General features: G+C 35.2%; 1 protein-coding gene across 1 annotated transcript in view; it reads right to left on the bottom strand.

The window, feature by feature from the left end:
• The window catches only part of LOC133665316 (NT-3 growth factor receptor-like), a 151,903-nt gene extending 145,092 nt beyond the window's left edge, over nucleotides 1–6,811 (bottom strand). Inside the window, exons 1-2 of the mRNA XM_062070581.1 lie at nucleotides 6,803–6,811; nucleotides 2,348–2,628 (exon numbers count right to left, since the gene is read on the bottom strand). Of these exons, the coding sequence (XP_061926565.1) occupies nucleotides 2,348–2,628; nucleotides 6,803–6,811 (290 nt within the window). The remainder of the gene's footprint in view (nucleotides 1–2,347; nucleotides 2,629–6,802) is intronic.
• Nucleotides 6,812–13,942: the final 7,131 nt, after the last annotated feature.

Here is a 13,942-nt window from a genome sequence, read left to right as displayed (position 1 = left end):
TATTATTTTTAAAAAGTGTCCAAAAATGCAAACATCTCCACCTTTTTTTATAGCATTTAAAAATACATTTGTAATAAGATGTGTCTTTTTATTTAATTTAATAAGATATTTTGGAATATATTATTTAAAAAAGTGTCCAAAAATGCAAATATCGCCACCTTTTTTTTTTTTTTTGGCATTTAAAATTACATTCATATTGTTCTGAAAGTATTTATATCTATTTTTTTTAACATATTTTATTTAAAATGCAAATATCTCCACCTTTTTTTTTTTTTAGCATTTAAAAATACATTCATAATTAGATGTGCATTTTTATTTAATTTGATAAGATCTTTTAGAATATACTATCTAAAAAAAAGTGTCCAAAAATGCAAACATCTCCACCTTTTTTTTTATAGCATTTAAAAATACATTAATAATTAGATGTGTCTTTTTATTTAATTTAATAAGATCTTTTGGAATATATTATTTTAAAAAGTGTCCAAAAATGAAAATATCTCCACCTTTTTTTTTAGCATTAAAAAATACATTCATATTGTTATGAAAGTATTTGTATCTAATTTTATTTACGTATTTTAAAAAAATGCAAATATATCCAGCTTTTTTTTTTTAGCATTTAAAAATGCACTCATAATTAGATGTGTCTTTTTATTCAATTTAATAAGATCTTTTGGAATATATTATTTAAAAAAGTGTCAAAAAATGCAAATATCTCCACCTTTTTTTTTTCTCATAGCATTTAAAAATACATTCATAATTAGATGTGTCTTTTTATTTAATTTAATAAGATCGTTTGGAATATATTATTTAAAAAACTGTCCAACAATGCAAATATCTCCACCTTTTTTTTAGCATTTAAAAATACATTCATATTCTTATGAAAGTATTTATATCTATTTTTATTTACATATTTAAAAAAAATGCAAATATATCCAGCTTTTTTTTTTTTAGCATTTAAAAATACATTCATAATTAGATGTGTCTTTTTATTTAATTTAATAAGATATTTTGGAATTATATTCTTTAAAAAAGTGTCCAAAAATGCAAATACCTCCACCTTTTTTTAACATTTAAAAATACATTTATATTGTCATGAATGTATTTATATCTTCTTTTTTTTTTAACGTATTTTTTAATGTATTTTTAAAAACTTTTTTGAATTACACCCTAACTTTTTTATTTATTGTCCGACGTGATTAATAAGTGCACATTCATCTCCAGTCTCTTAAAGCACGACCGTTACTTACAACATCCAATATTTCATCCAAATGATTCTGCCAGCAGAGCGAGGCTTAAATGGAGAAAGTCGTGTCGTATTCATTAATCGCTGACCTCGTCAAATAAGGCTTTGCCCTTGGCTCACACACAAACACACAACATATCACATACAGATAATGTGTCATGAAACACAAATAAACTAAATACACAGAGGACATAAGTCAAGGAAATAAAAAATGAGTTCAAATATACCTACACACGAGGCATAATGATGTGGGCATTCATGCACAGTATAAAACGTTTGGTGGACAAAATGAGACAAATACGGAGCGGCGTAGAACAAGTCTTTCTGTGGCAGCGTCGGGGGAAGTTGTAAACAAACTGTTGCGTCACAGTCCACACGACGGTGAGTTCAAGGGCCCCCCCTATTTTTGTTCCATTTCCATACATTTTTGAAAAAGCTCTATGGAGCCACCAGGGCGTGGCTAAAGAGCCGCATGTGGCTCTAGAGTCGCGGGTGGCTGACCCCCGAACTAACCTCTCCAATGACGTACAACACGCCTTAATGCGCAAAAAAATTAAAAAAAACTTCCCGGAAATAGTTTGTGGGCAAATGTAGGTCGGTAAGCTTCACTAATAATAATAAATATTTTTTAAATTTGTATTATTATTGTTATTATTATTATTATTATTATTATTATTATTATTATTATTATTATTATTATTATTAGTATTATTATTAAGCTTCACTCCTTGATGGCAGGCATCAAGGAGTGATGCCTGATCCAGGCACCTTTTCTTTGAACCGTTTTACGACCTTTTCTTTGAACTGTTTTGTAATCAAAGGCGACGGCGGTTTACGACCCCCCTCCCTTAGAAACAGCTGTTGCCATGTAATCAGGGAAAGTCCAAATACAATCTTTCGTCAGAGCGTGGTGAGACACTGTAGAAGAGTACAGCCCAGACGTTTGTCCTCAATTGAGCCAAATTCAATTCTGTCTCTGTTTAATTCCTTGCTTCTTGTCTTGTTTAATAAATGTCATCAGTGTTTGAACATCCCTGGTTTGAAGCACAAAATGTAGCGACGATGAAAAGTTTGACTACGCCTGCGGTGAAGTTTGCTGATCACTGGCGCAGAAAGTGGTCTTGGCTGGGGGGCGCACAGCTGTAATTACTGCTGGTTAAGGTGCGTTGTTCGATGCCGGGAACAGCGTCGGAGGGAACAGTGGCGCGTTTGCTCAGCTGCCAGCCCGGCTCGCCACTATTTTCTTTTTGCGAAACGCCTCTTGGTGGAGTCAAGTTAGACTTGATTAAAACTCCAATAAAGACGCCCGGGAGGATTTGAGGTTTTTTTTCTCCCCCTTCCACGGCGGCGAGAAACATTTCCAGACTCTTGTTTTTCTCGGAATGCTTGCGCGGCGAGCCGGTGAGTCACTGGAGCGTGATTATTGTGTTTGCATTGCTTTTGGACTCATCCTAAAGGGACACAACCGGTCGGAAAGGAAAGTCTTTGGAAACTATAAAACACCAGCTGGCCTTTAATGCTACTTCATCCTGCTCAAACAAACATTCTATTGTTTACCCACAATGCACTCTGACACATACACGTCAAGCAAGCGTTGTTGTTTCACAGTGTGCTGTCCCAAAGAAAAACCCTCCTTCCTCACCGATGTAGTGCGATATCGCCTTTGAAAAGTAAAACCAGGCTTCACTACACGTCTTTAAAACACAGCCAAGATTAGTTTTTAATATTATCATTTCTAAAAACACTATGATCTGCACATATTTCAAACGTACCTTCCTCATGGATGTAGTGCAATAACCGCCTTTGAAAAGTAAAACCAGGCTTCACTACACGTCATAAAACTTGGGCAGGATTAGTTTTTAATATTTATCATGAAATGCAATGATCTACACATGTTTCAAACCTACCTTAGTCATGAATGTGCTGCATTATCGCCTTTGAAAAGTAAAACCAGGCTTCACTACATGTCTTAAAACTTGGCCAATATTAGTATTTGATACTTATTATAAAATGCAATAATCTAAATATATTTCAAATACACCTTTCTCATGGATGTACTGCAATACCGCCTTTAAAAAGTAAAACCAGGCTTCACTACACGTCTTAAAAACCCGGCCAAAATTTGTTTTTAATATTATTTCTAAAAACACTACGATCCACACATATTTCAAACCTACCTTCGTCATGGATGTAACGCAATGCCGCCTTTAAAAAGTAAAACCAGGCTTCACTACACGTCTTAAAACTCGACCAGATTTAATTGTTAATATTTATTATAAAATGCAATGATCTATATATATTTCAAACCCACCTTCCTCGTGGAATGTACTGCGATACTGCCTTTAAAAAGTAAAACCAGGCTTCACTACACGTCTTTAAAACTTGGCCAAGATTAATTCTTAATATTATTATTTCTAAAAACACTACGATCTGCACATATTTGAAACCTACCTTTGTCATGGATGAACTGCAATAACGGCTTTAAAAAGTCAAACCAGGCTTCACTACACGTCTTAAAACCCCGACCAAAAATAGTTTTTAATATTATTTCTAAAAACGCTATGATCTGCACATATTTCAAACCTATTTGTCATGGACAAACTGCAATAACGTCTTTAAAAAGTGAAACCAGGCTTCACTACACGTCTTTAAAACTTGGCCAGGATTAGTTTGTAATATTTATTATTAAATGCAATGATCTACACAAGTTTCAAACCGACCTTAGTCATGAATGTACTGCATAATCGCCTTTGAAAAGTAAAACCAGGCTTCACTACACGTCTTAAAACTTGGCCAATATTAGTTTTTGATACTTATTATAAAATGCAATAATCTAAATATATTTCAAATACACCTTTCTCATGGATGTACTGCAATACCGTCTTTGAAAAGTAAAACCAGGCTTCACTGCACGTCTTAAAAACCTGGCCAAAATTCGTTTTTAATATTATTTCTAAAAACACTACGATCCACACATATTTCAAACCTACCTTCGTCATGGATGTAACGCAATGCCGCCTTTAAAAAGTAAAACCATGCTTCACTACACGTCTTAAAACTCGACCAGATTTAATTGTTAATATTTATTATAAAATGCAATGATCTAAATATATTTCAAACCCACCTTCCTCGTGGAATGTACTGCGATACTGCCTTTAAAAAGTAAAACCAGGCTTCACTACACGTCTTTAAAACTCGGCCAAGATTAATTCTTAATATTATTATTTCTAAAAACACTATGATCTACACATAGTTCAAACCTACCTTTGTCATGGATGAACTGCAATAACGGCTTTAAAAAGTCAAACCAGGCTTCACTACACGTCTTAAAACCCCGACCAAAAATAGTTTTTAATATTATTTCTAAAAACGCTATGATCTGCGCATATTTCAAACCTATTTGTCATGGACAAACTGCAAAAACGCCTTTAAAAAGTAAAACCAGGCTTCACTACACGTCTTAAAACTTGGGCAGGATTAGTTTTTAATATTTATCATGAAATGCAATGATCTACACATGTTTCAAACCTACCTTAGTCATGAATGTGCTGCATTATCGCCTTTGAAAAGTAAAACCAGGCTTCACTACACGTCTTGAAACTTGGCCAATATTCGTTTTTGATACTTATTATAAAATGCAATAATCTAAATATATTTCAAATACACCTTTCTCATGGATGTACTGCAATACCGTCTTTGAAAAGTAAAACCAGGCTTCACTACACGTCTTAAAAACCCGGCCAAAATTAGTTTTTAATATTATTTCTAAAAACACTACGATCCACACATATTTCAAACCTACCTTCGTCATACATGTAACGCAATACCGCCTTTAAAAAGTAAAACCAGGCTTCACTACACGTCTTAAAACTCGACCAGAATTAATTTTGAATATTTATTATAAAATGCAATGATCTAAATGTATTTCGAACCCACCTTCCTCGTGGATGTACTGCGATACTGCCTTTGAAAAGTAAAACCAGTCTTCACTACACGTCTTTAAAACTCGGCCAAGATTAATTCTTAATATTATTATTTCTAAACACACTACGATCTACACATATTTCAAACCTACCTTTGTCATGGATGAACTGCAATAACGGCTTTAAACAGTCAAACCAGGCTTCACGACACGTCTTAAAACCCCGACCAAAAATAGTTTTTAATATTATTTCTAAAAACGCTATGATCTGCACATATTTCAAACCTATTTGTCATGGACAAACTGCAATAACTCCTTTAAAAAGTAAAACCAGGCTTCGCTACACGTCTTAAAACTTGGGCAGGATTAGTTTTTAATATTTATCATAAAATGCAATGATCTACACATGTTTCAAACCTACCTTAGTCATGAATGTGCTGCATTATCGCCTTTGAAAAGTAAAACCAGGCTTCACTACACGTCTTAAAACTTGGCCAATATTAGTTTTTGATATTTATCAAAAAATGCAATAATCTAAATATATTTCAAATACACCTTTCTCATGTATGTACTGCAATACCGTCTTTAAAAAGTAAAACCAGGCTTCACTACACGTCTTAAAAACCCGGCCAAAATTAGTTTTTAATATTATTTCTAAAAACACTACGATCCACACATATTTCAAACCTACCTTCGTCATACATGTAACGCGAAACCGCCTTTAAAAAGTAAAACCAGGCTTCACTACACGTCTTAAAACTCGACCAGAATTAATTTTGAATATTTATTATAAAATGCAATGATCTAAATGTATTTCGAACCCACCTTCCTCGTGGATGTACTGCGATACTGCCTTTGAAAAGTAGAACCAGGCTTCACTACACGTCTTTAAAACTCGGCCAAGATTAATTCTTAATATTATTATTTCTAAAAACGCTACGATCTACACATATTTCAAACCTACCTTTGTCATGGATGAACTGCAATAACGCCTTTAAAAAGTAAAACCAGGCTTCACTACACGTCTTAAAACTTAGCAAGGATAACTTTTTAATATTTATTATAAAATGCAATGATCTACACATGTTTCAAACCCACCTTAGTCATGAATGTCCTGCAATACCGCCTTTGAAAAGTAAAACAAGGCTTCACTACACGTCTTTAAGACTTGGCCAAGTTAAATTTGTAATATCATTCTAAAAACTCTATGATCTACACATAATTCATACTTACCTTAGTCATGAATGTACTGCAATACCACCTTTGAAAAGTAAAGCCAGGCTTCACTACACGTCTTAAAACTTGGGCAGGATTAGTTTTTAATATTTATCATGAAATGCAATGATCTACACATGTTTCAAACCTACCTTAGTCATGAATGTGCTGCATTATCGCCTTTGAAAAGTAAAACCAGGCTTCACTACACGTCTTAAAACTTGGCCAATATTAGTTTTTGATATTTATCAAAAAATGCAATAATCTAAATATATTTCAAATACACCTTTCTCATGTATGTACTGCAATACCGTCTTTAAAAAGTAAAACCAGGCTTCACTACACGTCTTAAAAACCCGGCCAAAATTAGTTTTTAATATTATTTCTAAAAACACTACGATCCACACAGATTTCAAACCTACCTTCGTCATGGATGTAACGCAATGCCGCCTTTAAAAAGTAAAACCAGGCTTCACTACACGTCTTAAAACTCGACCAGAATTAATTGTTAATATTTATTATAAAATGCAATGATCTAAATGTATTTCAAACCCACCTCCCTCAAGGATGTACTGCGATACTGCCTTTGAAAAGTAAAACCAGGCTTCACTACACGTCTTTAAAACTCGGCCAAGATTAATTCTTAATATTATTATTTCTAAAAACACTACAATCTACACATTTTTCAAACCTACCTTTGTCATGGATGAACTACAATAACGCCTTTAAAAAGTCAAACCAGGCTTCACTACACGTCTTAAAACTAGGCCAGGATAAGTTTTTAATATCTATTATAAAATGCAATGATCTACACATGTTTCAAACCTACCTTAGTCATGAATGTCCTGCAATACCGCCTTTGAAAAGTAAAACCAGGCTTCACTACACGTCTTTAAGATTTGGCCAAGTTAAATTTGTAATATCATTTTAAAAATGCTATGATCTACACGTAATTCATAATTACCTTAGTCATGAATGTACTGCAATACCGCCTTTGAAAAGTAAAGCCAGGCTTCACTACACGTCTTTAAAACTTGGCCAGGATTAGTTTGTAATATTTATTATAAAATGCAATGAGCTACTCATGTTTCACCGACCTTAGTCATGAATGTACTGCAATACCGCCTTTGAAAAGTAAAACCAGGCTTCACTACACGTCTTGAAACCAGGCCAAAATTAGTTTTTAATATTATTTCTAAAAACGCTATGCTCTACACATATTTCAAACCTACCTTTGTCATGGATGAACTGCAATATCGCCTTTAAAAAGTAAAACCAGGCTTCACTACATGTCTTTAAAACTTGGTCAGGATTAGTTTTTAATATTATTATTTCTAAAAACGCTATGATCTACACATATTTCAAACTTACCTTCCTCATGGATGTAGTGCTATACCGTCTGTGAAAAGTAAAACCAGGCTTCACTACACGTCTTTAAAACTCAGCCAAGAATAGTTTTTAAAATGTATTATAAAATGCAATGATCTAAATATATTTCAAACCCAAATTTCTCATGGATGAACTGCAATACCGCCTTTAAAAAGTAAAACCAGGCTTCACTACACGTCTTTAAAACTCGGCCAAGATACGTTTTTAATATTTATTATAAAATCCAATGATATAAATATATTTCAAAACCCAACTTCCTCATGGATGTAGTGCAATACCGCCTTTGACAAGTAAAACCAGGCTTCACTACACGTCATAAAAAACTCGGCCAAGATTAATTCTTAATATTATTATTTATGAAAACGCTATGATCTACACATATTTCAAACCTACCTTTGTCACGTATGAACGGCAATAACGCCTTTAAAAAGTCAAACCAGGCTTCACTACACGTCTTAAAACTCGACCAGAATTTGTTTTTAATATTTATTAAGAAATGCAATGATCTAAATATATTTAAATCTAACTTCCTCGTGGATGTACTGCAATACTGCCTTTGACAAGTAAAACCAGGCTTCACTACACGTCATAAAAAACTCGGCCAAGATTAATTCTTAATATTATTATTTCTAAAAACACTATGATCTACACATATTTCAAACCTACCTTTGTCACGGATGAACTGCAATAAAGCCTTTAAAAAGTCAAACCAGGCTTCACTACATGTCTTAAAACTTGACCAGAATTAGTTTTTAATATTTATTATGAAATGCAATGATCTAAATATATGTCAAACCCACCTTCCTCATGGATGTACTGCAATACCGCGTTTGACAAGTAAAACCAGGCTTCACTACACGTCATAAAAAACTCGGCCAAGATTAATTCTTAATATTATTATTTCTAAAAACGCTATGATCTGCACATATTTCAAACCTACCTTTGTCATGGGTGACTGCAATAACACCTTTAAAAAGAAAAAACAGGCTTCACTACACGTCTTAAAACTCAACCAGAATATGTGTTTAATGTTTATAATAAAATGCAATGATCTTAAATATATTTCAAATCCAACTTCCTCGTGGATGTACTGCAATACCGCCTTTGACAAGTAAAACCAGGCTTCACTACACGTCTTAAAAAAAAAAAAAAAAGTCAATTCCTGGTACCGGGGAATCGACACTGGTACTCAATGGTACCAAATTTCAGTGCTTTTGAGTGTGTTGGTAAATATTAATTGATTTTAGTGAGGAAATGTATTGTTTTGATATTATGATAACAAGTTGTATTATCATTTGCAAGTATGACATTAAGTTGCAAGTCCAATGCGTTCTATTATTGAAAAAGGTCCAGTGTGAACACACTTTTTCTGTGGTTTATTTGATTTTTATCGGGTTATTTGCGCGGGTAAACCCCGGACATGTGAGGGTAATTACCCCGACTTGTGATCCTCCGACAGTTCTTCCCAGTCGGAGAGGTGCACGGGTCCAAAATACCGATGCAAGTGGACCAGCAGTTCCAAATCCTCCAGTGGAGCCGAGGCCAGAGTGCAACACTGAGCTTCGACGGTGCCAGTTTGTACCCCGACACACACACACACACACACACACACACACACACACACACACACACACACACACACACGCACACACACACACACACACACACACACACACACACACCCGCACACAGTCCAGAGGAAGAGGATTTAACACAGCTCCAGTTAATTAAAACATGGCGAGCCAGCCACAGGCCAGTGCAGCGTGGCCTTGTGTCTTTGCCACGCTGCTTGTTTCCAGCTGCCGCCACAGCAAATGGACGACAGCGAGCGTCATTAAGACGTTTATTAGTGATTATTACAAACCCTAAAACCAGTGAAGTTGGCACCTTTAAATGGTAAAAGATTTGCAAATCCTTTTCAACTAATAAAGACGAGATATTCAACGTTCAAACTGGAAAACCTTGTTACGTTTTTGCAAATATTAGCTCATTTGGAATGTGACGCCTGCAACGTGTTTCAAAAAAGCTGGCACGAGTGGCAAAAAAGACCGAGAAAGTCGAGGAATGCTCATCCAACACTTATTTGGAACGTCCCACAGGTGAACAGGGGCTAATTGGGAACAGGTGGGTGCCATGATTGGGTATAAAAGCAGCTTCCGTGAAATGCTCAGTCATTCACAGACAAGGACGGGGTGAGGGTCACCACTTTTGTCAACAAATGCCTGAGCAAATTGTCCAACAGTTTAAGAACAACATTTCCCGACCAGCTATGGCAAGGAATTTAGGGATTTCACCATCGACGCTCCGTAATATCATCAAAAGGTTCCGAGAATCTGGAGAAATCACTGCAATTAAGCGATGATATTACGGACCTTCCATCCCTCAGGCGGTACTGCATCAACAAGCGACATCAGTGTGTAAAGGATATCACCACATGGAACACTTCAGTCTGTTAGCCGTCCATAGCGTTTTTACCCGTACAGATTCTTTATTCATCGCTCCAATCAACGTTTGTAAGTTTTACAATATAACTAAAACAATTCGTACTTACTAAAGCGTCCCATGTGTGATGTCTGCAGGACTGTTTTCATGCATATTAGTACGTGCTATCGTAATGTGTGCTAAAAAGTGCTACATTTGTTGGCAAAAAAAAGTCCTGTTCCGTCTGCTAGCCGTCCATAGCGTTTCTACTCGTACAGATTCGTCATTAATCGCTCCAATCAACGTTTGTAAGTTTTACAATATAACTAAAACGATCCATACTTACTAAAGCGTTCCATGTGTAATGTCTCTAGGACTGTTTTCATGCATATTAGTACGTGCTATCGTAATGTGTGCTAAAAAGTGCTACATTTGTTGGCAAAAAAAAAAGTCCTGTTCCGTCTGCTAGCCGTCCATAGCGTTCCTACTCGTACAGATTCATCATTCATCTCTCCAATCAACGTTTTGTAAGTTTTACAATGTAACTAAAATGATCCATACTTACTAAAGCGTCCCATGTGTGATGTCTGTAGGACTGTTTTCATGCATATTTGTACGTGCTATCGTAATGTGTGCTAAAAAGTGCTACATTTGTTGGCAAAAAAAAGTCCTGTTCCGTCTGCTAGCCATCCATAGCGTTTCTACTCGTACAGATTCGTAATTCATTGCTCCAATCAACGTTTGTAAGTTTTACAATATAACTAAAACAACTCTGACTCACTAAAGCGTCCCATGTGTGATGTCTGTAGGACTGTTTTCATGCATATTTGTACGTGCTATCAAAATGGAATGAAGCTAACATGCTAACACGTTTACGAGTGTCTGTGTTAGTGATATTAACTTACAATGGCATTATTTTTGTATTGTTTCCGTTTCGTAAACTCACCAAAACGTCACCGTGGAGTTATTGAGTCTGTTTAGCTGATTGGGTCCATGACGATGACTTCTGTTTTGTTTGATCAGCCGTTCTACTGCTGTGTTACAGACACCGTTTGGAAACAATTAGGAATGTAAATAAATATTTCCGTGTAAATATCTCATTTGACATTGTGTATATCTGCGGCTTATAGTCCGGTACGGCTAATTTATGGAACAATATTTGTTTTCCTCTAAAATTTTGTGGGTGCGTCTTATATACCGGTGTGCTCTATAGTCCGGAAAATATGTGTACAAAGTTTGGTGCTGATTCAGCAAAACACCACTAAGTTAGGGTGAGTACTGACCAATCCCGTTCTTGTGTCGCTGCCAAACGAGTGCAAAAAAGTGGTTAAATTTGTTGGCAAAAAAGTCTTGCTCTGTCTGCTAGCCGTCCATAGCGTTGCTACTCGTACAGATTCGTCATTCATCGCTCCAATCAACGTTTGTAAGTTTTACAATATAACTAAAACGATCCATACTTACTAAAGCGTCCCATGTGTGATGTCTCTAGGACTGTTTCCATGCATATTTGTACATGCTATCGTAATGTGTGCTAAAATTGCTACATTTGTTGGCAAAAAATGTCCTGTTCCGTCTGCTAACCGTCTATAGCGTTTCTACTCGTACAGATTCGTAATTCATCGCCCTAATCAACGTTTGTAAGTTTTACAATGTAACTAAAACGATCCATACTTACTAAAGCGTCCCATGTGTGATGTCTGTAGGACTGTTTTCATGCATATTTGTACGTGCTATCGTAATGTGTGCTAAAAAGTGCTACATTTGTTGGCAAAAAAAATGTCCTGTTCCATCTGCTAGCCGTCCATAGCGTTTTTACTCGTACAGATTCGTAATTCATCGCTCCAATCAACGTTTTGTAAGTTTTACAATGTAACTAAAACGATCCATACTTACTAAAGCGTCCCATGTGTGATGTCTTTAGGACTGTTTCCATGCATATTAGTACGTTACTATCGTAATGTGTGCTAAAAAGTGGCGAGGATATGACACAAACGGGCCTCGCTGGCGTGCCGCAAACAACCCCCGAACACGCCGCGCCCTCTTCTCCGGGCGCGCTACGACATAAATGGACATAAAGAGGCTGCGAGCTTCCGTTCATTGCATGAATTGTTTACAGCATCGACACGCTGGCGGCGGCCCGAGTCGCTGCTTCTTTTATTGCGTTACAGCGAGATGGATCCGTGCTCCAGCTGCTCTTAGCGGGAATGTAATTCCTGCGTCGCATCAAGGCTCTTATTAATTTCACAAGGCTGCCGCCGCCGCCGCCGCTGCTGCCGCGTTTAGCCTCGTCGCGGAGCGCGCATGCGTTACCGCGGCAACCAGCGGGGCAGCATAAATGACTGAATCTTTTTTTTTTGTTTTTGTTTGGTGTGTCAGGAGATAATCGATGCAACTCGGAAGGAACACGACACAATCCAACATGACAGAAGAGGACGAAAAAGCAAAGCTATTTAATGTAAGTTTAATGCACATACACACAAATATACATACATATATACACACATACATACATACATACACACACACATTGGTACTCACCCACATACAGTACAAAGGTACCTACGCTCCCACATATACAGCCGATACGTACATAAATACAGTACATACATCCACTTGCACATTCACTGTACAAACATACATATACACAGTGTTGGGACTATATGTATATGTATGTATATATACATATATGTATATGTACATATAAATATATATATATATATATATATATATATATATATATATATATATATATATATATATATATATATATATATATATATATATATATATATATATATATATATTAGGAGTGTGGGAAAAATCGATTCGAATTCGAATCACGATTCTCACGTGCGATTCAGAATCGATTCTCATTTTTAAAAAATAGATTTTTAAAAGAAATTTTTTTTTTAATTAATTAATTAATCAATCCAACAAAACAATACACAGCAATACCATAACAATGCAATCCAATTCCAAAAGCAAACCCGACCCAGCAACACTCAGAACTGCAATAAACAGAGCAATTGAGAGGAGACACAAACACCACACAGAACAAACCAAAAGTAGTGAAACAAAAATGAATATTATCAACAACAGTATCAATATTAGTTACAATTTCAACATAGCAGTGATTAAAAATCCCTCATTGACATTATCATTAGACATTTACTTTATGAGATGCGATGCAAGTGTAAGCCACTGTGACACTATTGTTCATTTTTTGTATTATTTTTTTTAATTAATGTTTGTAATGATAATATCAATGAGGGATTTTTAATCACTGCTATGTTGAAATTGTTACTAATATTGATACTGTTGTTGATAATATTCATTTTTGTCTCACTACTTTTACATTGTTCCGTGTCATGTTTGTGTGTCCTCAATTGCTCTCAATTGCTCTATTTATTGCTATTCTGAATGTTGCTGGGTCGGGTTTTGTTTTGAAATTGTATTGCATTATTATGGTATTGTTGTGTATTGTTTTCATTAAAAAAAAAAAATATTTTTTTAAAAATTAAAAAAAAAAAAAAAAAAATCGTTTTTGAATCGAGAATCGGGTTGAAATGGAAAAAAAAAATCGATTATGAATCGAATCGTGACCCCAAGAATCGATTTTAAATCGAATCGTGGGTCACCCAAAGATTCCCAGCCCTAATATATATATATATATATATATATATATATATATATATATATATATATATATATATATATATATATATATATGTCCATATACATATATGTATATA

The sequence above is a fragment of the Entelurus aequoreus genome, linkage group LG02 (assembly GCF_033978785.1).
Source record: "Entelurus aequoreus isolate RoL-2023_Sb linkage group LG02, RoL_Eaeq_v1.1, whole genome shotgun sequence".
Taxonomy (NCBI): domain Eukaryota; kingdom Metazoa; phylum Chordata; class Actinopteri; order Syngnathiformes; family Syngnathidae; genus Entelurus; species Entelurus aequoreus.
The sequence above is the reverse complement of the archived record's forward strand: the minus strand, read 5'-3'. Positions and strand labels throughout refer to the sequence as shown.